Here is a 26,673-nt window from a genome sequence, read left to right on the forward strand (position 1 = left end):
GGCATTGCCAGCTACCAGTCTCCTAAGCCAGAAACTTGGGAATCATGCCACATGTACAAAAACTCAACACAAGTTTCCCAGGCTGATGACCGAAATAACTACTAAATTAGTGTCACTACCATTTAGTGGTTAAGCACTTGCATCTTGATGGCAAAAAGGTTCTTTTCTTGGCTCTGTTACTAATTTTACATTGTCATCTAGAGTAATGACTTCACCATATTACAAGGCGGTTTTCCCATCTGTGCCAGAAAGAGAAAATGTCATAATGAAATAGTAACGTCAATGGGATTCCAAATGAAGGATGTGTGGTAAATGCAAAACAATGTTAATGTATATCGTTAGAATTATTAGTGAATGATATCTGTGAAAGCATGTGGTTATCAGAATGAAAAATATTAAGGTATATGGTCATCTGCAAAATAGCAGTAGTGTTCGTAAGTGAAAACAGAATAAACCAGGCAAATCTGTCATACACACACTTTTCAACTACAGTCTGTAATGGAAAGAATCATAACCAGAAGATCCATACCACTTTCACTGCTGCTTTGTTCTGCCTTGTGAAGATCTAACAATTAATGTCTGTGTCAAGGACTTCTTTTTCCCTTTGATTTCCTCCCTAAAGATTAAGGCTTTCAAAGGCTTCTGGCTGCTGCGTCATCAGGAAGCTATTCTGGGTGTTGTGCCCTTGGAGAGGGGGAAGGGATACAGTGATTCACGCTGGTCATATCTATTCTGTGCTTTCACGAGGATGTGTTATGGAATGTGAACTTTATTTTTTTAAATCACTCAGGACCTTATGAAAGCTATAACATCATGACCATATTTTTAGAGGGATCTCATTTTCCCTGACAGCCTGCATCAGGGCTACCTTTTAGTTTTCCCATTAGGCAAGGCATATTTGATCTTTTCTTTTCTACTGCTTAGAAATGTGGAGACACTCCGTCCCTAAGATTCCTCAGCTGAGTAGGAGAAATAAAAAGATTCTCCTCTTTTCCACCACCAAGAAGAAACCTCTTCTTGGCAATATAGGTGGCCCAATTTAAAAAATAACAATAACAACACAAAAGACCTCTGTGTATTTTTTTTCTGAATATATGTTATATATTTTTATTTGTTAAAAATTTGGAAAATACCGAAAAAGAATTTGAAGAAAGTAAATATCACCCTCAAGTCAACACCAAGTATTATTGCTCTTTAACATTTTGGTAGATCTTATTTTTTTTCTATGCATTTATGTGCTTTTTAAAATATTAAGATTGTACTGTATATATCATTCTGTAACTTGCTTTAAAATATTTAATTTTTTAAATACATTTTATATATTTAATTTTTTAAATAATACATTTATATGGTTTAAAAAAGCATATAACTATATTCAGTGAAATATCTTGTTTCCTTCCAGTCCTGTAGTTAACTGCTATTTACCAGTTTCTTTCCAGAGAATTTTTATGTTTATAAAAGATTTTATGAATACTTTTCTTTGCTACACTTCTTGATTTTTCATACAAATAAAAGCATGCTATAATTACTATTCTGCACCTTGGTTTTTTCACTTGATATGTCTTGTGATTCATTCCAAATCATTACATAAAGTGCTTTTTCTTTTTTACAGCTGTCATTTTATAATATTCCATTGTATGTACCATAATTTATGTAACCAGTCCCCTGGTAATGGACTTTTAGATTACTTCCAGTTGTTTACAGTTAGTAACAGTGCTACGGTGAATAAACCTTGTGTATAGGTCATTTTGCCCTTTACCATAGGATATTCCTAGAAGTAGAATTTTTAGGCTAAAGGGTATGTGCATTTCAATTTGGATAGATACTGCTAAATTGCCCTCCAGGAAGTTATGTCTATTTACATCCTCACCAACAATGTATAAGAGTATTTGCTTCTCCATACCCATGTCAGTATAGGATGTTACTAAACTGTAAACTATCACCAATATGATAGGTAAAAATTTACATTCCTCTTATTATGAAAGATGTTTATGAGAGCCTTATTTTCTATGAACTTTTTCCTATTTTCCCCCATTTAACTTAGATTGTTAGTCTTTTCCTATGGGTTTGTAAGAGTTCTTTATTAATGGAATTAATCCTTTGTCTGTAATGTGAATTGCAAATATTTTCTCCTGGTTTGTCTTTTGCCATTTCATATGATGACTTTTATATGTAGAAATATCTGATGGGGGGGCAAAGGGAGAGGGAGAGAGAATCTTTTGTTTATTTATTTTGAGAGAGAGCACACACATGCACTCGTGGTGGGGAGGTGCAGAGGGAGAGAGAGAATCTCAAGCCGACTCCCCACTGAGCATACACACATGGGGATTGATCTCACAATCTTGAGATCATAACCTGAGCTGTAATCAAGAGTTGGGCACTTAACCAACTGAGCCACCCGGGCGCCCCTCTGATTTTTAGTAAGTCAAACTGATCATTTCTTTCAGGGCTTCTGGGCTCTGTATGATGCTCTGAAAGGGCTTCCCCACTGTACAGTTATTACAAATGTTTCTCCCTGGTTTCTTCTATTAATGGCTTAATTTTTTACATTTAAACCATTTCATCTGTAATTTATTTTGAAGATACTTAATGCCCTCGGCACACAGATCTAATTCTGGTTTTTTATTATTGTCTGTTGTCTATTTTGTGTCATCTCTGCTCAGTTTTAATTATTGTAGCTTTTCATTATGGTAGGAATAGCCCCTCACTTGTACAGCATCTTTTTTTTTTTTAAGATTTTATTTATTTATTTGACAGAGACAGAGACAGTAAGAGCAGGAACACAAGCAGGGGGAGTGGGAGAGGGAGAAGCAGGCTTCCCGCCGAGGAGGGAGCCCGATGTGGGACTCGATCTCAGGACCCTGGGATCATGACCTGAGCGGAAGGCAGACGTTTAACGACTGAGCCACCCAGGCGCCCTGTACAGCATCTTCTGTTGTTGATTTTTTCCCCCTGACATTCAAACATTTGTCATTTTATTTACGCCTTAACTGCTTCATCATTTTTGGATAAGGACAGGAAAACCTTCTTATACAATGTGATCTGAATCATTTTCTGATCAAATGAGGGCAATTAAGGAGTCATTCAAACATTTTATTTTATTTTAAAACATCTAAAATTACGTTTGTTCAACAATCTTTGGCTATAGGGCCAAAACCTTTTCTGGGAGTATGGATCCACTGATGGAGTTTCATATCATCTTTCTTGAATAAATTGCACCCATAATACATGATACAGGACTTCCAGTTTTAATTTCTTTATACTGGACTAGCAGTTTAAAGATCCAGTAATCTGAGTATAAAACCTACATTTTTAGTTTTTTTTTTCCTTCTAACTTTGAAAGTTGTCTTGCCTCTACATAGTTTGACATCAAGTTTTTATAGAAGTTTTTGTGTGGGCATAAATTTTCAGCTCCTTTGGTTAAATACCAAGGAATGTAATTGCTGGATCCTATGGTAAGAGTATATTTAGTTTTGTAAGAAACTGCCAAACTGTCTTCCAAAGTAGCTATACCATTTTGCATTGTCACCAGCAATGAATGAGAGTTCCTTTTGCTCCGCATCCTCATCAGCATTTAATGTTGGTATTGTTTTGGATTTTGGCCATTCTAATGTAAGTATATAGTGGTACTGTGTTGTTTTAATTTGCGTTTCCCTGATGATATATGATGTGGCATATCTTTTCATGTGCTTATTTGTCTTCTGTATATCTTCTTTGGCAAGGTGTCTGTTAAGGTCTTTGGCCCATTTTTTAAGTCAGATTGTTTGTTTTCTCATTGTTGTGTTTTAAGAGTTCTTCATATATTTTGGATAACATTCCTTTATCATACGTGGCTTTGCAAGTATTTTCTCCCAGTTCGTGGTTTGTCTTTTCTTTCTCTTGACATTGCTGGTCACAGAGCAGAAGTGTTTAATTTTAGTGAAGTCTAGCTTATCAGTTCTTTGTTTCATGGATCATGCTTTTGGTCTTGTATCAAAAAAGTCATCACCATACCCAAGGCCATCTAGGTTTCTTCCGATGTTATCTTCTAGAAGATTTATAGTTTTGCATTTTACATTTAGGTCTATGACTTATTTTGACTATTTTTGTGACAAGTGTAAGGTCTGTGTCTAGATTCATTTTTTTTGCATGTGGATGTCCAGTGTTCCAGCACCATGTTGAAAAGACTATAATTGCTCCATTGTATTGCCTTTGCTCCCTTGTCAAAGATTAGTTGACTTTATTTATGCGTGTCTGTTTCTGAGCTCTCTATTCTGTTTCACAGATCTGTTTGTCTATTTATTCCCCAGTACTACATTGCCTTGATTACGGTGCCTTTATAGTAAGTCTTCAAGTCAGATAGTGTAAGTCCTTTTTGAAGAAAAACTTTGCTCTTGTCTTTCAATATTGTTTTAGCTATTCTGGGTCTTTTGCTTCTCCATATAAACCTAACAATGAGTTTGTTGATATCCAGAAAATAACTTGCTAGAATTTTGATTGGATTGTATTGAATCTGTAGATCAAGTTGGGAAGAACTGACATTTGACAATATTGAGTGTTCCTATCCATGAATATGGATTATCTCTGTATTTATTTGGTTCTTTGCTATCTTTCGTCAGTGTTTTATAGTTTTCCTCATGTAGATCTTGTACATATTCGTGTTAGATTTATATCTAAGTATTTCATTTTCGGGAGTTTTTATTTTCAAATTCCACTTGCTCATTGCTGATATATAGGAAAGTGGTTTGTTTTTCAAGTTAACCTTGCATCCTATGACCTTGCTATAATCACTTACTAGTTCCAGGAACTTTTTTGTTGATTTTTTAGAATTTTCTACTTAGATGATTATGTCATCTGTGAACAAAAGCGGTTTTATTCCTTCCTTCCCAATCTGTATGCCTTTTCTTTTCTTTTCTTTTCTTTTTTTTTTCCTTCTTATTGCATTAGCTAGGGCTTCCAGTAAGATGTTAAAAAGTTGTGGGAAGAGGAGACATCTTTGCTTTGTTCCCGATCTTAGTGGGAAAGCTTTGAGCTTCTTACCATTAAGTATGATGATAGCTGTAGGTTTTTGTAGATGTTCTTTATCAATTTGAAGAAGTTCCCCTCTATTCCTAGTTTACTGAGAGTTTTTATTATGAATGGGTGTTGAGTTTTGTCAGATGCTTTTTCTGCATCTATTGATATGATCATGTGATTTTTTTTTTTCTTATTTGGCTGTTGATGTGATGAATTATTCCATCACATTCCATTGATGTGATTTGATGTGTTGATTTTGGAATGTTGAACCAGCCTTGTATTGGTGTAAATCCTGCTTGGTTATGGTGTACAATTATTTCTATACAATGTTGGATCTGATTTGCTAATATTTTGTTGAGGATTTTTGCGCCTATGTTCATGAGAGATATTGGTCCATAGTTTTCTTGTGATGTTTTTTTCTGGTCTTGGTGTTCGGATAATGCTGGCCTCATAGAATGATTTGGGGAAGTATTTTCCTCTGCTTCTGTTTTCTTAAAGGCATTATAGGGAATTGGTATAAATAAATGTTTAGTAGAATTCACCAGAGAACCCATCTAGGCCTGGTGCTTTTGGTTTTGGAAAGTTATTAATTGTTGATTACATTTTTCTTAGGAGGTATAAGCCTACTCAGATTATCTCTTTCTTTCTGGTAATATTTGGCAGATTGTATCTTTCAAGGAATTGGTCTATTTCACCTAGGTTGTCACACTAGTGAGCATAGAGTTGTTTATAGTATTCCTCTGTAATGTCCATGATATCTATAGTGATGTCCCTAATTTGATTTCTGAGTTAGCCTAGAATTTTGCCTAAAGAAAGGAAACCAAGTTTAGATCCTATTCACGTAGGTGTAACTAACCAGGAGACATGCTGGAGTTGATATTCCACTGCTGCCCATCCCTGGCTGCTCAGTGTCCACTAAGCCACAGAACAGAGATCAGAAACACTGCCACACTGCTGCCAAGATCTTAAAGGTCTTCATGACTCCAGTTGGCAAAAGAGCCTGTACAGCTGACACTTCTAATTCTCACTTCTACCTTACCAGTCTAGGTGAGAAACCCATTGACATTTGAGATGCTTTTTGGGCCACATATTAAGTTCCAATATAAGGACTCCTTCTAGGCTGTTTATTTTGTTCTGTTGGTTAGTCTGTCTCTTAATACTTGTGCTACGTCTGTACTTCTTAATTATTTAGATTTCAGTTTTAACCCGTGCCCAGTAATCTCAGAAAGGATTCTCAAAAAATAAGAATTAGATTGTCCTAGTATAAACATTTACCTTCTCCAGTTCAGGCCTTTGCCAGCGTGAGACTATTTTATCTAGAATTGATCATTTCTTTGACTCTAAATACAGCCCTTTCCTGACCTGGGTAGCATGGTGAAAAGCAGGTCTTTCCTTATTTGATTTTGCAGTAAAAACTGAAGACATACATCTCTGATTTTTAACAAGTAACTTAAACTCTTCACCAGTTTTAAGGTTTGCCTTCTGGGGCTGAATGGTGGAGAGATGAGGGAGAAATCAGATTATTTTCATTGTGTAACCTTCTATGTCATATGCATGCATTACCTGCTCAAAAGAACAATTAAAACCATTTTTTTAACAATTATCCTTAAAAAGGGTGAACATGTGTATATATCCTTTTGATTGCTGCTGAGAATCTTTGTCGAGGCAGGGAAGGTTAGGCTTTTTTTCCTCCTCTCTTTGAATATCAACACCAGAACTAGATTTGGTCTAGGGTGGTGGTGATTTCTTCACCTTATGTGTTCCCACAGCAGGTGTGTTGCCGCCAGACTGATTACTGGCAGTTTGTGAAGGACATCCGCTGGCTCAGTCCCCACTCAGCCCTTCATGTGGAGAAGGTAAGAAGGGAAAAGTAACCACAAGGCTTTGTTGTTTGACGTTCTGTCTGAAGAGTCTCCTAGGCTAGAAGGATGGTGTGTGTCAAGTTTCCTATTAACTGAGGAAATTATTCCTGTAGGACTAATTTGGAGGAGAGGATTATTTGCTTTTAAAAAGAAACCGTGTTAAGCCCATTGCTCCAGGCTACTTTCTGTCCTCTGGGGAAGGGGTGAAAAAGTTTTGTTATTTTCAGAAGATCTGCGTATTAGGACCAGAAGGAAGCTGTTCAAAATCCTAGGAAAATGTCAAGAGGTTCCCTGAAGTGGTTGGAGAAGTAGGAATGAATGCTTATTAGTTCAGTATAGCACCTCTGATTTCCAGTCAGGGAAACAGCTCATGGAGGTTAGTGACTGGGCCAAAGTTACACAGGTGGTTCCAGATCAGTCACTGCCCAATGTATGTATCTATTTATTTATCTCTTCATTATGGAAGATTTCAAATATATACCAAATTAAAGAGAATAGTGTAATGAACCCTGAAATATCTATCACCTGTCTTCGATATTTGTCAGTATCTGGCTAGTTTTGTTTCATGTATATCCCAGCCACTGCCAGGTTCATTGCTGAGATGATGTCAGGAAAAGTAATTTGTTTTTAAATGATCAGGAAACCAAATCCTCAGGTGTCAGACTGGCCTTTTTTTGTGAGAAAAATCCAGAGCCCAGTGGTTTTCTTACATAGACTCTCTTTGTCCTTCTCACATAATTTTTCTTACCACCACTCCCCTTCACCTCCAACTAACTTCCTTTTCTAAACTATATTGCTGTAGTTCTTTCTTCTTAGAAGCTGCCTATGAGACCTTGCTTTTAGAAACAGCCAAGTAGAAGGAGGTTCCAGATAGAGAATGCTATGACTAGAGCCAAAACGAGATGCTCAGATGGCTTCTCTTTGGTGGAGAATCTTTGGTGGCATCTTCCCAGATCCTTTCCCCCAGGGTTTTTGTTGCATTGTTTTCTGGAGACCAGCTGAAATGGAGGACTCTGTGAGAGAAGCCAAGAGGTCAAGTTTATCCTTCCTCTCAGTACCGCAGGCTAGATGTCTCTTTGGAGCTGGAACATAAAGAGACATAAACATAAAGAGGTAGCAGTGTTTTCCTCTCCTAGAGCTGCGTATCAGGTCTTAGCTGCTTCGTTCTTCTCCAGTGGTCTAGGCCAGCAGCGGGGCCACTAATCCCCCCTCCCCTCTCCTTCCTCAGTAACCTCTAGATGCTACCTGGAGGAAAAGACCCCTCTGATCGCCTCCTCTTCCTGTCTTCATTTAGTTCTCGGGTCCTTAGGCGTCAGTCCTGTGGTCTTTACCAGGATGCGTGTTTTGACCCATGCCTCCTTGCCTCACAGTTCATCAGCCTGCACGAGAATGGCGAGAGCAGCACTGATGGCGTGAGCGAGCATGCTGTTGCCAAGTTGTGGCTGCAGCATAGCTTGCAGTGCCACTGTCTCTCCGCCCAGCTCCGGCCTCTGCTTGGGGACAGGCAGTATATCAGAAAATTCTACACAGGTACGTGGAGGTCACTTAGCCAGGATTGTTGCATATAATTCTTCATCTCTTCCACTTCACTCTCCCTTTATAGACTCTCACCCTGGGGCCCCAGACTTCCACTCGGTGCCGTAGAGATTCTAATCCGAAGCATGTGTCCAGTCTTCTTTATGAGTAAAACACGGTCCAACTTGATGCTAAGGTCTTCCCCTACTCCCATGGGTACAAACCGATAAGAATAACCACCGTTTACTGAGAATTTCTTATGTGCCAGTCACTGTTATGGACTGTTTATACATATACTCTTCCCAACAGCCCTGAGAGCCAGGTATTAATACCCCAGTTTTCCAATCGGGGAAGCAGAGCTCAAGGAGGCCAAGTCACCTCCAGCCAGGATTCAAATCTGGGACTCTGGGACTTTGAAGCCTCTTGTCACAGCCTCTCTATTATACTGTGCACTACCTAGCCTCTCCTATACGTACATGTCCCTGATTCCTCTTCTCTCTGCAGTGGCGTGATTCTCCTCAAGTCATTTTCACTTTTTGTCTCTTTCCTTCCCTGAGCCTCTCCCAGGCTGTGCAGGGAAGCCAGAGATCTCCCTGTTGGGCTCCATGGCAGCAGTAGCATTTCTCTCCCCAGATACTGCTTTCCTGCTAAGCAGCGCCCACGTCACGGCCATGCTCCAGTGCCTGGAAGCAGTGGAACAGAACAACCCCCGCCTCCTGGCTCAGATTGATGCGTCCATGGTAAGGGGGCAAGGAGTGATCTGTGTCTGTGCTGTGCCCCTGGACCTCACCATGGTATAACCCTCGGTAGCTGACTGCTTCTTTGTTTAGGCAGTTGTGAACTGAAAGGCTTTCATTAAAAAAGAAAAACTACTTGGAGAAGAAGGGGAGGTACCATTAAGTAGCTACTGAAGTAAAAAGTCTAAGCTTAAGGTCTATTTAAGGAGGGAGGTGTCTATTTTTTTTTTTAAGATTTTATTTATCTGACAGAGAGAGACACAGCGAGAGAGGGAACACAAGCAGGGGGCGTGGGAGAGGGAGAAGCAGGCTTCTGCAGAGCGGGGAGCCCGATGTGGGGCTCGATCCCAGGACCCCGGGATCGCTTAACAACTGAGCCACCCAGGCGCCCCGGAAGGTGTCTGTTTTTTAGATCCCTTTTTAAAATCCGTAGTCTGAGTAAGCTCTTCCTTAAGGGTAGGCTTGACAAGCTGGGGGGAAGAGGATGATTTTGAATCAGGGGTAGGACTTACAGTGCCATACCTAGTATGACCCAGTGTGACACAGGATCATTTTCGTCCTTGAAGTATAAAGAAAATTTAGTTGCTCGATATTGCTTATTGTTAACCCTCCAATTCACTCACTCCATCACTAACATCAGTTCCTCAGCTAGAATGGGGTCACAGTCCCTCTCCTTTCAGGAGAGATCCCCTATCTCTCTTGGTTTTTAAATTTTGATTCTTAGTTACCACCTATTAAATACTTCGTATGTGCCAGGCTTGGTGCTAGGCACAATACATGCATCATCTCGTTTAATTCTCACAGCTCTGTAACGTAGACATCAGTCGTGTTTTATAAAGGAAGCCAACTGAGGGACAGAGTAGGTAAGTCACTTGCTCCAAGTTTGTAAGTGGTAGGGTCCGAATATGAATACTGATTTATCTGATTTCTGACCATGTGCACAGTCTTAAGAAAGTTGTTGTACTACCTCTATGATAAAGCGCTCCTAGTGTCCCAGCTAGGATTCCAGTTTCAGAAGCTGTGGTGTATGACAGGACTTCAGGGTTTCAAAATTGTATGCTCTAATAGAGCAGTAGAGCTGTATGCCGTATCGATGGGTCCTGGCTGCGGTTCCAAGCCTGCTGCCAAAGGTCCACTTCTCCTAGCATTTCTGTAATGCCAAATGTTCCTCCTCTGAGGTCCTCTGTCCTCAGCTCTGACACATGTTTGTTTTGTAGTTTGCCAGAAAGCATGAGAGCCCACTGCTGGTAACCAAGAGCCAGAGCCTGACAGCTCTGCCTGGATCCACATATACCCCTTCAACCAGCTATGCTCAGCATTCCTACTTTGGGTCCTTCTCTAGCCTCCACCAGTCCGTACCTAACCACAGCTCAGGTATGGGGACAGGAAGGGGGGTAGTCATGACATGTATGCCCAGGCCCGGAAAGTAGGGGACTTTGTGGGTGCACACAGGAGGGTATAGATAGAGCCGTGGGTTGGTGCAGTTTGTCAAATTTCATGTCTTAATAATGGACATCTTAAAAAATTTTCTAGTAACTAGCCTAAGATAATTCAGCAGAATCATGGAAGTAATAGAGGAAAGAGAGATGTTTTTAGATTGCCCTGGATTTCTAATCCATATTGCCAAGAAGACCTTTGAATAATAATAGTTAACACTTATTGAGGGCCTGCCATGTGCAGGGCTCTGTTATAATCAGTTCATACATATTACTTCATTTGATCCTCAGAACAGTCCTATGCAGTAGGTGTTGTTATTATTGCTCATTTTACAGATGAGAAATGTATACTAGTAAGTGATGAAGCCACTGTGTCAAGAGCCCACGCTCTTACCTTACCTTACCCGGCTTACCTGCTTCTAAGCAATTTTTGCTGACTTCACATGGCGTACGTTTTCTGAGGTGATACCATGTGTCCCGGGCACCCAGTAATGATAAGGAGTTTGGTCATTAGTTGTAGAGAAGCCCTTCATAGGTACCAAAGATTTCCAGCTCACCTTTTTCTCCTCTTTTTATACCCTAGAAAGAAGATCTACTTCCTTTTCACTCTCTGGCCCTCCCCGAAAACCTCAAGAGAGCAGAGAGCACATCTCACCAGCGCAGGATCAAGTCTTCCAAGCTCCCCTGCTTCCAGTCTCGGCATTAGCCAGGGAAACCCCCTCAACCCCAAACGAGATGAGCTCTAGCACTCTGACCAGTCCGCTAGAGGCATCCTGGGTCAGCAGCCAGAATGATTCCCCCAGTGATGCCAGCGAGGGGCCCGAGTACTTGGCCATCGGCAGCCGGGATCCCCGAGGCCGGCCCGCCAGCTGTCAGAGCCACAGCAGCAAAGCTGAGAGCAGCGCCTCCACCTCATTCTCCTCCAGCGGCTCGCAGAAGCTGGCTTCTGCCGCTTCTCCCCGAGGCGAGCAGAAGGGAGGCGGGCAGGGCCAGCTGTCCAGCAGCCTTCGCAGGTCCAGCTTCTCGGAGGGGCAGACCCTCACTGCCACCGGTGGAACAAAGAAGAGCCATACTCGCTCCCATTCAGATACCAACATTGCCTCCAGAGGAGCCCCAGGTAATGACAGTCTCCAGCCCCTACTTAGAAAGTTACGTGTCTGATGACCTGACGGGGTATCCTGCTTATGAAGAAAGAGGGAAGCTTACAGTGTAATATGAATACCCAGGAAATCTCTCTGAGAGTATTTATGTTTGTTCCTTTATACATTGCCACATAGTAAATGTTTTCCTGGATTCTTTCAGTAGTTCCTTAGCATCAGAGGATAGTGTGACTAGTCAGTTTGAGTTTTTAGTGTTTCTCTCAGAGGGGAAATACTCATGAACTTTGAAAATAACCCCATTAAATTCCTCCCCTTTCTGTGATTCCTGACAAGTGTGGTCAGGTATAATACCAGTATGAGAGAGGCAAAGTGATATTGGGGTTTCCTCATTAAAACTAGGATATATGAGTGTGGGATGATGTGACCTAGGAAACCAGTAGCGGGGGCTGACTGCTGCATCACTAATTCAGGGTGCCAGGCAGCCCAGTAAGGAGGCCCTGGCCACTGAGCCCTCCCTCACACAAACCCCAGCTGCTAGCAGAGGGCACCCTCGGCATGGGAGAGGTGGGGCTCGTTGCTTTTGCCATCTCCCTGCCATCTTCTGTCATGGGTTGTTAGTTCTGGCAGGCTTTGGTTGGGTTTCGTTTGTAGGAGAACCTCCATAACAACAGGTATAACATGGGTCTCTGCGCTCAAAGCCAGTTCTGGGTAGGAAAGCCCCAGAAATAAAATATAAAAAATTAAAAAAAAAAAAAGAAGATGATTTCCTTTAGCAACTGGAGCTGCCATTGATTTCTCATTGTAATTTCTAGAAAGGTGAGAGCTGACGCCCTCATCTGAAACTTCTGAGTGACAAACTTGTTTCTGTTTTCTACTCAAGATGTGGTTTGCCTGATTGGAACTCTCTAGGAAAAAAAAATCTCCAAATCAAAGCCTGTCTTCCCACAAGCTTTCTTAGATGTGAAGAGTACATGGGTTAGCTCCTCACTTCACATCTGCTGCAGGCCTGCTGTCTGCTGTAGTCCAGGCCACTGGTCTTTGAGCATGGAAAACTTCCCTGCCCCCATTCTTGAATCCACATGGATTCCAGAAACCACGGTAACCTGCGTTGGAAAGGGGAGCCAGAGAAAACCTAAGCAAAAGGGTCTGAGGGAGAGGGGGTCGTGTGTAGCTTCTCGTATGAGTCAGCTACCTCGGTTCAGTAGCTGAGTACTTCAGCACTGGGGTTCCCTCCTGGGAGTTAAGTGCCCACCTCTGCTAGATGAAAGGACACTCTTTTTCTCACTCTGTTCTCATTTCCTCTGTTTGGACTCTCCTCTGCACCTGTCTGTCTACGTACAGGAGGCCCCAGGAATATCACCATTATAGTTGAAGATCCCATTGCAGGTTTGGGAGCCAGTCCTTTCTGTGTGCCGCCTCCTCCTTCTCTGTGACCATCTTGCTTAGTTCAGAACCTCCTTTTCCATTCTGGTGTCAAATCAAGTCTGGCTAGGTTGGCTAATCCTGCTGCGATTCTTAGACCTGTCTCTAAAATGGCACCGATATTTTGCATCCTGTGTTTTCTATCTATGACTTCCAGATGCCTCATTTAGTCTCCCAAGAGCTTCTGGGAGGCAGAGTCAAGATTTATCAATCCTGTTTTGCCTAAAGGTGAACCTGAAGCCCACTATTTTTCTAAGGCATCATGATGAATCAGTGGCAGAATTTTTTTTTTTATAACTGAGTACTTACTATGGATTACATTATTTTCCTTGAATTAACACCAGAATGTATTTTTTTCCCCTTTCTGTGGTCTCGGATGTGAATGCATGTTTTCTGCCTCTCCCAGAGTCCCGTTTCCCTTTTCTTTCACCTAACTTCCTTCCCCTTAAGTCCCATCCCACCCCCATTCCTGTCATTCACGGGCTTTTTCTTAAGTCTGTGACTTAAGTCTGTTTCTTTGGTTTTCATGGTGGTGTTCAAATGAAATGTTGTGTTCACTTCTGGGTTCATGGCAGTATTAGTAGTAGAATGTGTCTGCATGACTGAGTGGGGAGGGAGGACTGAATGCTATGGCCTCCTGGGCAAGCCACTGAGTATGTTAGCTTGGAAAAGGGAAGGTTAAAGAGGAGGGAGTTGACAGGACCACTGTTTGGAAGAGCATTGCTATTCTTAAGGAGATGAGAAATTGTAAGAAGACTCAAGTGAGTGTGAGGAAATCTAAGCAGTAGAGCCGTTCATTTGAATGGGCAGCATCAGGAGGTAGTTAACTCAGGAAGCAAAGGCTGGGTGGATGGCCTTTACGTGTTGTAAAGGAAGAGGGGGCTGGTGTTGGAGTTTGTGTTGTGCACTAAATTTGACTGGGGACCTCAAAGATCCCCTCCAAGTCATAGTTTCTTACCAAGGCATCGTGGTGACTGCTGGTTTGTCTGTAGTTCAGTACTGAGGAGGAGAGCCCACTGGCAGGACCAGCAGAAATCTTGGAGACCCAAGGAAAACACAAAGTTATCTCTTACCACATAGTAGCATTTTTTCAATGAGAGGAGCGGCTGACAAGCTGGCACCATGTGTGGGGGATATGGGTTGGATGCCGCTCAGTCATCCACTCTCCAGAGCGTCCTGCTCATTTCCCCGGCACCCGCCTGCTTTTGTGCCTGCTCTTCCTTCGGTAGCACTGGGAATTTTGTGTTTTCCTTTGGAGAATATCAGTTTCTCATTTCTTGCGAGCCCTGCCTGCTGCTATTTCTCTACTCCTAACTCTCACTGTTCCTTGAAAACTTCTACCCAGCCACTTCCTACTTTGCCAGACTTCTCTTGAAACCTCTCCCTTCCTTCTCCAGGAAGGCTGGGTGTGAGCCCTGTGGCCGAGCCCTTTGGATATAGGGCCATCGTCCTTGGCTTCTCGAGCATTGTCTTGATGCTTCTTTTAAGGAAATTGCTGGATTATATTTTGTTTTTCACCTAATTCAGAAGCAAGTTAAATATGTAGGTATGACACATTTCAGGTTCAGTGTAACCATTCTGAGATTATTTAAAAGCCCAGTGTCAAGGTATCAGAAAAGTTTCAGTGTGCCTATCTTTGTTTTACCATGTGAGGACTGTTTTCTACATTGGTTCTTGTCAAGAGGATGGAAATATTGGCCAGTATTCTTAGAACATTTGGTAAGAAGCTGGAAGAAAAAAGAACTCAATTCATGAGTCCATTTTGATTTGATTCTTTTTCACGTTTGTGTTGCTGCATTCGGGGTCATGTTTTCTCTTTTCCTCTCAGACTATACCGACTCCCCATCTCCTTTCCTCCATGTGTTCCTGCATTCTTGGACTGTTCCCCGTTGGTGTGCCACCTCTCTCCTGCTTTGGGAGGGCATTGGGAATGGGAGCAGTTAAATGTGGAAACTCCAAAGTTGGGAATGTATGTGTTGCTCATCTCGTATGTGTGTTTTTACTCCCTGGTGGTCACTGACACTAGAATCCTGCAATGATAAGTCGAAGTTGAGAGGCCCCTTGCCCTACTCTGGCCCAAGCAGTGAAGTCAGCACACCCAGCTCTCTGTACATGGAGTATGGTGAGTACTAGGAAGGCCAGGGCTGCAGCTGTGTCCTTCCTCTGCTCTCCCCTTGTGCCTGCTAAGCTCTGAGCTGTCTGGCTCACGTCGGCTCCGTGGAGGGTACACACCATACGGTCGCACCCTTCCTTTCATCATTTACAGCCCCCATGCTAGAAATCACACAGTCCCGCCATTTCTTTTGCTCCTTTCTGACTTAGGGGTCCCACCCTCTCTTACACTGTGGGTGTTATCACCATGACTGTCTGTCGCTCCAGATGGAATGGCTCTCTGAGTGGGTGAGAGGGACCTTGAAAAGAAGCCTTTGAGTGCTGAGGCTGAATTACCAGAAGATAAGCTACACATGGAAATCATCCACAGGAGGAAGCTATTTGTTCCCTTGTCTGATTCTCAGCACAGGTTTTTTGTTTCCTTTTTTGTAGGGTAGGAGGGCAAGTATGTCATCTTTAAATTTTGATGGTGAAAGGATTGTCTCTGGGCTCTCTTCATTTATCCTGTTCTTTAACCAAGAGGCTTAGTGCTCAGGGATTCTGAGATTCAGAGAAATTCCTTTAGAAGGTAGACATCTTCTTTCCAACCTGTTACCTAGGAGAACTTGGGAGTGTCTCTAGTGGTAAAATCATCCGACTTCTCAAGAAGATTGTCTGTTACAGATTTGCTTTCCAAGTCAGAGCTTTTCACATCCACATTCTGTTTTCCCATAGAGGGTGGTCAGTACCTGTGCTCGGGGGAGGGCATGTTCCGAAGACCATCAGAAGGACAGTCCCTCATCAGCTACCTGTCTGAGCAAGACTTTGGAAGCTGTGCAGACCTGGAAAAGGTGAGGAATCTAAGGGGCTACTGAAGAGCTCATGAGTTGGGACATCTGGCCTGAGGGTCTGTGGGGCCATTTGTTCTAAAGAGGTTTTGGGTACACAGCAGGAGCATGAGCAAAGCCCATGGGTGAAAGTAAGTTCAGAGTAAAGATAAGCTCAACAAGTTCAATCTCTAGAGAACTTTTCAGGGAGTATCTTCTCCTCACTGAGTCCAAAATATTAATGGTTTTGTGTTAGAAGCTGCCTTGGGCACAGAAGTATTGCATTTTAGCCACATCATTATTGTTTCCTTGACCCTGGAAACTTAGGTAAAAGCTATTTCCAGAATCAACTTCTATACTTTGTTCTAAGGCTCAGATATGTAATAAATAATGTCCCTATAGCATTTAGAGCTTACATTTACCTTAATGCTTTGTCTACAGGGTTATCTATATATCCCCATAGGTATCAGGTAAGACCCTGATATTAAATTCTATCATAGTTTTATGTAGAAAGTGGGATAGGAAGGCCAGGCATGGCAGGTTTGAGAGCAAAGAGGATATAGAACAGTTTTTTTGGCCATCAGCTTTTCTTAGAGCAGAAGTGTTCGTTTCCCTGAGTGTTTTGAACGAAAGCAGTGCACGTCTTAGAAGCTCTACTTTCCAGCAATCAGTGAGGGGTTCAACACATCTAGCCCCTCGCGAGTCAACTTCTTTGGTATGCTCCTTCCCCCAGGAGAATGCCCACTTCAGCATCTCAGAGTCCTTGATTGCTGCCATTGAGCTCATGAAGTGCAACATGATGAGCCAGTGCCTAGAGGAGGAGGAAGAAGAAGAGGAAGACAGCGATAGAGAGATCCAGGAACTGAAGCAGAAGATCCGCCTGCGTCGCCAGCAGATCCGCACCAAGAACCTGCTCCCCGGGTACCAGGAGGCTGAGCACGGAAGTGAGTGGGGCTGCAAGCACCTCAGTAACGCTTCTGCAGGGCTTCAGGAGAAGACTGGGTGCCTCAGTAACGCTTCTGCAGGGCTTCAGGAGAAGACTTTATTGTTTCACTTTGAGATGAAGCCAAGGGCTCCTCCGCTGTCAGAAAGATTTTTTTATGTTCTAATTTTTTTCCTACCAGACCCAGAGTCCTAGAGTTCATCCATTTCTTCCCTCAGAAATAGCTTCCAAAAAATAGGTTTCTGGCATGAGAACTAAGACTGCTGGTCCCAGCGTCACTTCCCAGATAGTAGTACCTTCTGTTTATGTGAAACTTTCAAAATTTCGTGAATAAAATGGGGAACAACCGGCAAGAAGAGCTAGTTTCCATTTCCCCCAGCATCACTCCGAGCCAAGGTTCTGTTTACTTTGCTGTTGAAGTCCTACCAGGTCCCTTTCATTGTGACCCTAAGAGTAGGTGACCTCTTTCTGTCCTGCTTATTACCTTTCTTTTTCTTTTTTTTTCCTTCTAAACATAGCAGGTTTTCGGGTCACTTCTAGCAGCTCCCAGTTTAGTTCACATGATTCAACACAGTTCTCTGACTCTGGCTCTGCTGACGAGGTTGATGAATTTGAAATCCAAGGTAAGGAGCGACACTACTTCAGTCCACTTTCATTACCTGTTTCTTTCAGTTTGAAGTCATAGACTGAGAAGCTTTCCCTAAGTATAGAGAATCTTCAATATGGTCCATTTTGGAACGTTGTCAGTAATTGTAAGAGACGGCCTCTCTTGCTAAAAACAAAACCCCTTTAGTAAAGTTTAAGCAGAAAAGAACACTGAAAGGAAGTGCTTCAGAGTGGTCTGGCTGCTGAAGTCACATGGGTGGGTCTCAGTTGCACCTTTCTCTTAGATTTCACTCGCGTTCCTCCTGCTCACAGCCTAGGACTGGCCCATACCTGCTTGAAGTTAGAATCCTATTCTCTTGTGCTCCATAACACACTCAAGATTGTTTCAAAGTGTTTAAAAGGAGCTTTGTTATAATCCTAAGAGAAAAGGACAAAAAGAGTCATTTGGGGGGAAAAGCAAAACAGGAAAAAAAAAATGAAGTTTACAAAGTAGAGCTTTATTCTGTTCTCTCCATGTTCACTTGCTTAGCAGAGTCCCAGACCCTCATGGCCGTCGTCGTTGTTGTTGTAAGCATTTACACAGAGAAGGGGAGGGGCTCTAATCTGGGAAGGCAGTTGTGTTAAATCAGGTTCACCCATGATTAATGGATTAATCCATTCCTGCAAATCATAGATTTCTTCAAGTCCCCATCAGTGCAGCAAACAAACCAAAAAGCAGTTCTGGGACATAAGCTTTCTCCCACAAGTTATTTTCTTACAGAGGTGAATTGTATCTGTAATTCTCCATTGTAAGATGATGAAGAATAGATCTTTTCTTATAGATCTGTTTATATCAATCTAGAGAATTGACGTAATTCACTTTTCACCTGCACAGACCTCCAATAGTAATCAAAACCTGGTGCTAGCTGGATTTCTTCCCCATTCAGAAATACAATTTTTACACATATTTTTCCAGGTCTCTAGGACATCTTCCTTCTTTGTTCTCTTTAATATATCTGATTTCTATTCACGGCAATAATTGCCACTTAAAACCCCATTTTTTTGGTTTGTTTGTATGTGGTTTTCCAACAACATTTCTCCAGTTCTCTGACACCAACTGAGTATCTTGATAATTCAATTCTGACAGTAACTCCTGGAGTTAGCATAGACCCCACAAGTTAAGGGCTCAATACCACAGGATGCTCCCATTGGAGATGTCAACCACAAATGGGGTCACCAGGTTACCTGCTCTTCTCCCCAACCAATTACAAATTCAGGGGATTCCCATGACCTCCCCCGCCAACTCAGATTCCATAATTTGCTAGAATGACTTACAGAACTCAGGAAAACACTACACTTAAGATTACCGTTTACTGTAAAGGATACAAAAGAACAGTCACATGAAGAGGTACTTAGGGTAAGGTCCCAAAGTTCCCTGAGCCCAGGAACCTCTGTGTCCATGCACTCAGGGTGGGCTATCCTGCCAGTATGTTAGTATGTTCACCAACCAGGTAGCTCTCCAAACCTCACCATTATAAGTGTTTTATCAAGGTTTCATTTCATAGGTAGGCATGAGTGCTTAAATCATTGGCCATTGGTGATGGAACTTAATCTGCAGTCCCTCTCCCTTTTTGGGTGATAGGGGGAGGGGCTAAAATTTCTAATCCTCTAATCTGGTGGTTGGTTTTTCTTCTGGCAACCAGCCCCCTGAAGTTATCTGGATGCTCCCTAAGCGTCACCTCATTAGGTGACTCAGATATAATAGGGACTCTTTATGAGTAACAAAAGACAGTCCTATCACTCTGGAAATTGCAAAGGTTTTAGGAGCTCTATGCCCAAAACTAGGCAGAGACCAACTATTGTTTATTATACCACAATCTGATTGACTTGATCTTCAAATTAGAAGAAAATAAAAGGGTTCCGCCCTATCTCTCGGATCAACAGAATTTCATGAGGGTAATATTAAGGTAAATTCAAAACACTGCTTCATTGGGTGTGGAGCAGTCCACTTGACTACTAAGTGTTCCTTGCAGCAAAGCAAGGAGCCAGGGGAAGCTGTTCAGTCTGGAAGGAGCCAAATCTGAAATAGCCTGCCTGGCGGTGGCATGAAATGCATTCCTAGGGGAAGCTGTTGTTGCATTTGTGGCCCCAGAGGAGTTGTTTAGTCTACTAACTCTAGTCAGCTCAGGATGGAAATTGTTAAAGGAAAAGACCTTGGGAGGGTTTCTCAACCACTAGGCCAGGTAATTCTTTGTTGTAACACTGTCCAGTGCATTGTAGAACGTTTAGCTTCTTCCTCAGCCTCTTACCCAAATATCTACAAGGGTGCAAAATCTCCCCTCGTTGAGAACCACTACCTTTGAGGTCTTTAAGGCCAGGCTGGGTTGGAGAAGCAGCAGTAACTATGTCCCAAGACATATTGAGTACCTGCCTATGGATGTAACGTCCTAAAAGTGGTTCATCTTTTGGAGCAAAGTCAAGTCCTGATTCCAGGAACATATGGTATAGAACTGTCATTCTCATCGATTTACCTCCTATCTGAATACTAAAGGGCCCCCTTTTATAATCATTATCACAGATGGTAGCGAAGGATCTAACCTGACTCACATGTCAAAGAACGGACTCTCAGTGTCAATGGCCTCGATGTTTTCAGGTAGCCTGTGTTGGAAGTGTGGGTGCCCTTGTACATGCATGTGTGTGAATGTTTGCATCAGCTTTTGTACATTCTGTATCTTGTGACACCTGTCTATAAGGTTTAGAGACTAGTTGGGAAAAACCAGACTTGAGCCAGCAAAGAACATTTCAGATACTCATTTTCTTCCTCATATGACCCCCAAACAATCCTCCTCGCTGAGATTGTCCTTGTTGGCCCTTCCCTCCAGTGATATTTATAGACTGAGTGGTCACTGTGGCTGATGGAGGTAGCAGACAGTTTAGAAAGCAGTGGTCAGGTGAAGAGATTTTAGTTCAAACCAATAGCTAAGCTACTGCTACATGTTCAGACAGCAGAAGTCAGATAGAATGGTGTGAAAGCATAGTGTGTCTTTAGATAAGTTTTGAACTTACAGAGTCAGTTTGCAGAAAGCTAGCTCTTCTTGGAATTTTGCGTACCATTAGGATTTACTGCAGCAACTGTTTGGCCTTAGTAATTGCTTTATGATTCAAACCAGTAGGCTTTCTGTAGGGGGGCGTTAACTGAAAGTAGCGATTTTCTACTCAAAGTGGCTTTAAAACACACACCAGCAAAACTCAGGACTTTTTATTAACAGTTCATTTTAACTGTTAATGGTGTCAGCCACTAGAATTTGAAATACTTATATAAGATTAGCTGAAGATTTGAAGAAATAAAAGTATTTAGGTTCCTTTTTCTCTGTTTCCAAACAGTTGTAATTTATTCTAACGTCGTCTTCCCTTGCTTGAGATGTAATTATCCTATCACTTTTAACTGGTTTCTTATGTGTTTACAACCACAATCCTTTTGCGGGTACATTTATTGACTGCCAGCCATTTGTCTGTCAGAGCATATCCAGTTTGCCTTAACCGTAAGGCAGACTTTTATTTGGTCTTGCTGGCATCTTTTCTTCCCCCATTTTGGGAGCTTTAAATTTTTTTATACCTTTTTATACATTTATACATTTTATATATGTATATGAAACGTTTTTCAACTAAAAAACTGCTTTTTCTTGTGACCCACAATCCTAGCATGTTTTGGGAGTTAGAGGGAAAGCAATCAGAACAAGTCCTCTCAAAAGTAGTGGCTTGTTTTACCTTCTTTCTACATATAGATTCTTATTTATGAAAGTATAATTTACATTTCATCTTTCTTTACTCTAGACTTCTTTATTGCTTTCTGTTCCTTTTCATCTGTTTCTGGTTTATTAATGGTACAAAATTCTTTCTAAAGAGTGTCATTATAGTTCTCATTAGTGGTCTTCCGATTATATCCAGAGGTTTACAGATGTGTGTCTTTTTGATCATCTTAAGTGATTTATGCTCTTGAAGAACCTCTGAGAATACTATCAGAGGAAGGTCATTAAAATCTATAACACCCTTGGAAAAATTTAAGTGCTTCAACATCATATTATAGACATCATCTATGATGAATACTCTATATAGTATAATACTCTGCTTGATGTAGTCACATTTCTTAGATTCTGATTTATTGAGTAGACCATATGGAACAAAGGTGTTTCTGAAGGAAAAGGATTTAGAAATTACTTCCTCCTAGCAATAAACTAGTAGATATAAACCTTGTGATCACAGAAAGCTTATTCGTAGAAAGCTTTGTGTTCATCAACACCTACTCCTTTCAATAATTTTTAGTAAATTTACCAAGTTGTGCAACCGTCACCATAATCTAGTTTTAGAACATCTTTATCATCCCAATAAGATTACTTGTGCCCATTTACGGTTAATTTCTGTTCTCACCCTGAGTCCCAGTCCACTGCTAATCTGCTTTTGGCCTCTATAGATTTGCCTTTTCTGGACATTTCGTATAAATATATCATACAGTATGTGATCTTTTGTGTCTGGCTTCTTTTATTTCATCAGTTCCTTCTGATGGTACCTGCCAGACTGGTGTGAGATCATTCATAAGCTCCCAATCACAGATTGTCTTTTCAGCTTCTTTAGCTTTATGGTTTTGTTGTTCGCCACCCCTCCTTTCCCTTTTATCACAGATTTATCAATTGTTCTTTATCTTCCTTTGGTGATTCTTCTAGAATTTCAGTCTTCCACATACATGTATCTAGTCGTGGTCCAATTAGGAAACAGAAACCACAGAGTAATTTGAATAGGGAAAATTTAAAATAAAGGATTATTAACTGTCATGGGGGACTGAAGTAATGGGAGACTGGCTCTTAAGGAGTAAAAAGAACTCTAAAGAATACAGGAATAGTAGATATAGGTAGCAGTCAGCATCCCTGGGGCTGATGTAGAGCACCCAGGAAGGAACAAATGTAGGAGATGGCCACATCCCCAAGGCTGAGATCCAGACCTCCTGGCTCAATAGAGCTGGATACATTCTCTAAGGCTGCAGAGCTGCCCTAAGAGAATGCCTGGGGATGTTGCCCACAAGCGGTACCATGCCAACAGCGTCAGGAAACCCTTCTGTGGGGTGCTGGCGGGGGCTGCCGCTAGGGAGGGGCTGAGATGCTCAGAACGCAAGAGCTACTGGTGGAGGTGGTTCCTGGGAGGTGCCAGTCCTGTGGCACTTGCCTGAAGCTTTCCCAGGAGGAGCCAGGGCAAGCTGTTTGTGAGAAGTACCGCTAGTGGCACTCTGCTGGAAGGCCACCTTCATGGTGTGCTTCCTCAGGGGAAAGTCACATGCCCTACATACTGGAGTCTGCCTAGAGGAGCACACCAGACCCAGCAAGAGAAACCCCTTCCTCCTCCAGTGTCCCTGCAGTGCCCGCTACTGACAAAGTTTAACATGATGCTGTCTGGCAGAGGGCCACTGTTTATGAGTCCGGCTCCATCATCATAGAGCAGACAAAAAGAAGGGCGGGTTTGGAGCTGAAAGGCAGTAAATTGATAACTGGGACAATATATAAAGACAGAAGTTCATAAACTGTGGTTTTCTGACAAGTGTTTAAATTATGTCCACTTCAAGGTAATCAGTGGATTCTCCTCACACTGCCCTTTTATATATTTTTTTTCTTTTTTAAAAAGCAGAGTAATTGTGATTCTCCATTTAAAAATGTTTCCTCTCTAGTCAGCAGTTACAGAAAATTCACTGGAGTTAGATCTCCAAATGTGTTGGGTATTACCTTATCTGCTAGAAGGAAAGCAGGAAGGAAACCAATGTCAAACTGGTCAGTAAATTCTGAAGTCGGCTCTCTTCCTGTGCCTCACTTTGTTTAAAAATTTGCAGATTTTGCTATGGTACCGAGATTTTAACCAGTTCTTCCCTGATCATCCCAATACCAGTGCCTGGACATGCAAAAATTTCTTACAGCATGTCATTTTTTTAATTTTTTTTTTTTGGTTTATTTTTGAATTATTTTCAGTCAGTAGTGATAGCCTCATCTAAAGCATCAGAAGCATTTGAAATCAGTTCTCTTAGGAAAAAATACTTGCCAAAGAATCAATTAAAAGTTTCATAATGATGTTAACTTCCATCCAACTGAATGGCCTTCTCCTCTCTCTACTCATTAATTTTTGTCTTAGACCCTGGTCTACTTTTATCCAGATTCTCAACTAGTATTCCAACCACATTAACTTAATTATATGCTTGAACTGACCAGAGAGTCAGCAGAATGCAGAAGAGGCCCAGTACCCACAGGGCCTTCACGGTACTTGGCCAGTGTCAGGTGGCATGTCTCTTTCGATATCAGGTGCTGCTTCTCCCTCTCAGCTCCTGGGGTGAGATCGTCACAGCCAAACCTGTGTGGTCCTCCACACTCTTGGAAGTATTCATGATTAGCTAGGAAGTCATCGCACCTCTGGTAAAAAAGAGAAAACATGGTAAATATGACTGGACTATGTATTCCAAAGAGCAGAGAATGATTTTTTTTTTTCTCTCAAAGAGAAAATGACTTCTCCACGAGGTTGAAGAACTACTAAATAGTTTTTTGAAGACAGTGGTTTCCTTAGCAACCATGAATTATCACCACTTCTCTCTGATGTGCAGGATTTTCTTTAATAGCCTGGGCCTACAGTAGCAACATTGGTTAGCTCTTTATTCAAGGATATCTGTCTAAGATTTTCTCTCATTTTTTTTCTATCACTCCCAACAGGCTGATATTTGCTTTTTGCTTTTAGCCAGTTAATCAGTTATTTAGGAAATACTTTCTGAAAACCTATTATGTACAAAGCAGGGTTATAAGGGCAAGACAAGACTTATATACAGATCCAAGGCAGTATAAGTGTTATTCATATAAATGCTACAAATCAAATGGTCTGTGAAGGTCTACTATTGCCTAGAATTTTTTTTTCTTCACTAGTACTATTTAGAATGGAATAGGCAACTAACAATGTATTAAGATCTGGATTTTGGTGGTACAAATTCAGACAGAAAATGTGATATATGCGAACTTCTTTGTTAAATAAAATAGAATTTGCTATTTACTAGGCAAAAATTTTGTTGCTGTCTTAAATTTTTCTGTGCTTAGAGAACATATGAAAATTCATTGACAGGTATCTATTCTGTTCTCTTGCGTATATAGCTTTGAAAACATTGATTTGTTAGGAATATTATTTGAACACACAGAGCCCTGTATTAAGTATTTTGGGCCAAGCAGAAGAATTAGACATGCTCTCATTTCCTCACAAGGAGATTTTATGATCTAGTGGCACATACAAAAATATACAGAGGAAGCGTGAAGAACAATTGAGCTACTTATGGCCAATTGCCAAGTGATGTCATGTAAGCTTTAGTGCTCTGTTGAGGGGCTCAGATGCAGTAGATTGATCATTGTGTAGCTTTAATTAGGAAAGGAATGTCTTTTCAGTGGGCATCAAAGGAAATGAGGGATGAGACTTACCACAACAGTCTTGTTTTCATGACTTGAATACACTCTGTCTGCCTTTCTTGAACATGAGTGCTCTATTTCACATTTTCCCCATCAAACATATTTGGGAAGACGAGGTCTCTGAAGGTTCAGGCATATCATTATCAGAAATCCTTTTCAAAATCCTTTAGCAGAAATAGGCTTTGGAAAGTATGCCATAGTTTCCTGTAATTTATGCTTGAGAGTTCTATAGAAAAGATCATGTTGAGTATCGCCACGAACATTTGTTGGTTACCAGGCATCTCCAGGGAGCTGCCAAGTCATAGAAAAGTTCTGTTCTTTCCCATTCCACCAGACAGACAGGAAGTCTTTCCATGAAGCTTTTATAAGGATATAGAAGACTTTTCACATTCGGAAGCAATAGCAGTAGTAGTCAGGTGTTAGGAGCAAAGCTCCAGTTCCACATAACATTTAATGAGTTACCTCCGTGATCCAAGTGCTGTGTTAAGTCTGATTTTAATACAAAAAACCAACTAGACAGAGTTCTTACCTCTGAGAGTTTATCATTTAAGAGGGCTTGAGATTTCGAGAACGGGGAGAGATTGGAGTAATTTTTTTGTGTTTCTGCTTGATAGAGGGTGTGTCCCTGTGTGCCGTAGGATGCTTCCTTTTCTCATTCACTGTTTTGCACCAAATCTGAGTTTGTATTCCCACGTGGATTTGTAGCCATTTTGACCGTCTCCATGCTGTGTATAATGTCACTAATTCAGCCTCATTGTGACTTGAACAGAGCCAAACTATAAATTATGTGTAGAGCTTCAGCTGGTCTCTGCTCCTTATCCTGCATAGAATGTAGCTTGTAGTTGCTACCCTGAGTGCTGAGCTGGCAAAAGCTTGGAATGGTTTCCATCATTATCCCTCACCTCCTCCCTTCCCCTTTCCTGCTCCCCTTATCTCTGGTTTCCATTTAGATGCTGATATCAGAAGGAGCACAGCCTCAAACAGCAAATCCTTCACTTCCTCCCAGTCCTTGTAAGTACTTTTTTTTTTTTCAATAAAACCTTTGGTATGTGGAGAAACAAACCCAGTTCTTGGCATTTGGACGGGAAAAGCCATAGATGAAACATCCACATTCACAAAGAGACAAGGTTAAAGTTAAAGTGATGGGCCTGCCTGATGGTGGCAAGACCCCAGGATCGTTGGTTTAAACGGGGTGGGCTCTGGTGGAGGCAAAGCTCACAGTATGGATTGTTCCTTCTCTGCTGACTCTGATGATACCGGAGGCCCCCAGAAGATCAGGTCCGAAAGAGAGAACAGTGATCATGATTTCTGATTATGAAATCTAACTGAACCGGTTTCACAGTGTAGATCCAACTAGGGGAAATAATAGCTAGTTTGGGAGCAGCAAATAGTCCTTCATTGTTCACAAGGCAGTTTTACTCCATTTATTTTGTAAACAGCTATTATAACTCCCATTTTGCAGTTAAAGAAACTGAAGCTCAGAGAAGGGAAGTGATACAGAATCTCTAACTAGCAGTGCCGTGTAATGCTATTAAGTGGGATTTGAGCCCAAGTCTTCAGACCGTAAGATCAATATATTTTCCTCCCTGCGTGTGTCTGAAGATGATGAGGAAAGAAGCCAAGCCGACCAGGGGTGTTGCGAGTGTTCTCAGCCCAGAAGTCACAGGGTATAATATCAGATCCTGGAG

At 41.6% G+C, this 26,673-nt stretch overlaps 1 protein-coding gene across 11 annotated transcripts in view; it reads left to right on the forward strand.

Moving 5' to 3' along the window:
* Window positions 1-26,673, forward strand: part of RUBCN (rubicon autophagy regulator) — a 65,621-nt gene that overhangs the window by 25,859 nt on the left and 13,089 nt on the right. Inside the window, exons 3-14 of one of the 11 annotated variants that reach the window (XM_073894870.1) lie at window positions 6,765-6,851; window positions 8,228-8,387; window positions 9,006-9,112; window positions 10,327-10,483; window positions 11,129-11,662; window positions 12,987-13,031; window positions 15,094-15,189; window positions 15,894-16,009; window positions 16,719-16,929; window positions 17,447-17,551; window positions 20,092-20,166; window positions 25,936-25,996. In XM_073894870.1, coding sequence (XP_073750971.1) covers window positions 6,765-6,851; window positions 8,228-8,387; window positions 9,006-9,112; window positions 10,327-10,483; window positions 11,129-11,662; window positions 12,987-13,031; window positions 15,094-15,189; window positions 15,894-16,009; window positions 16,719-16,929; window positions 17,447-17,551; window positions 20,092-20,166; window positions 25,936-25,996 — 1,754 coding nt within the window. The remainder of the gene's footprint in view (window positions 1-6,764; window positions 6,852-8,227; window positions 8,388-9,005; window positions 9,113-10,326; window positions 10,484-11,128; window positions 11,663-12,986; window positions 13,032-15,093; window positions 15,190-15,893; window positions 16,010-16,718; window positions 16,930-17,446; window positions 17,552-20,091; window positions 20,167-25,935; window positions 25,997-26,673) is intronic. The other 10 variants (XM_073894871.1, XM_073894873.1, XM_073894876.1 and 7 more) reach the window with 10 other exon arrangements.

Source organism: Callorhinus ursinus, unplaced genomic scaffold (genome assembly GCF_003265705.2).
Source record: "Callorhinus ursinus isolate GAN/ISIS: 27379988/994484 unplaced genomic scaffold, GSC_fseal_2.0 scaffold1, whole genome shotgun sequence".
Taxonomy (NCBI): Eukaryota; Metazoa; Chordata; class Mammalia; order Carnivora; family Otariidae; genus Callorhinus; species Callorhinus ursinus.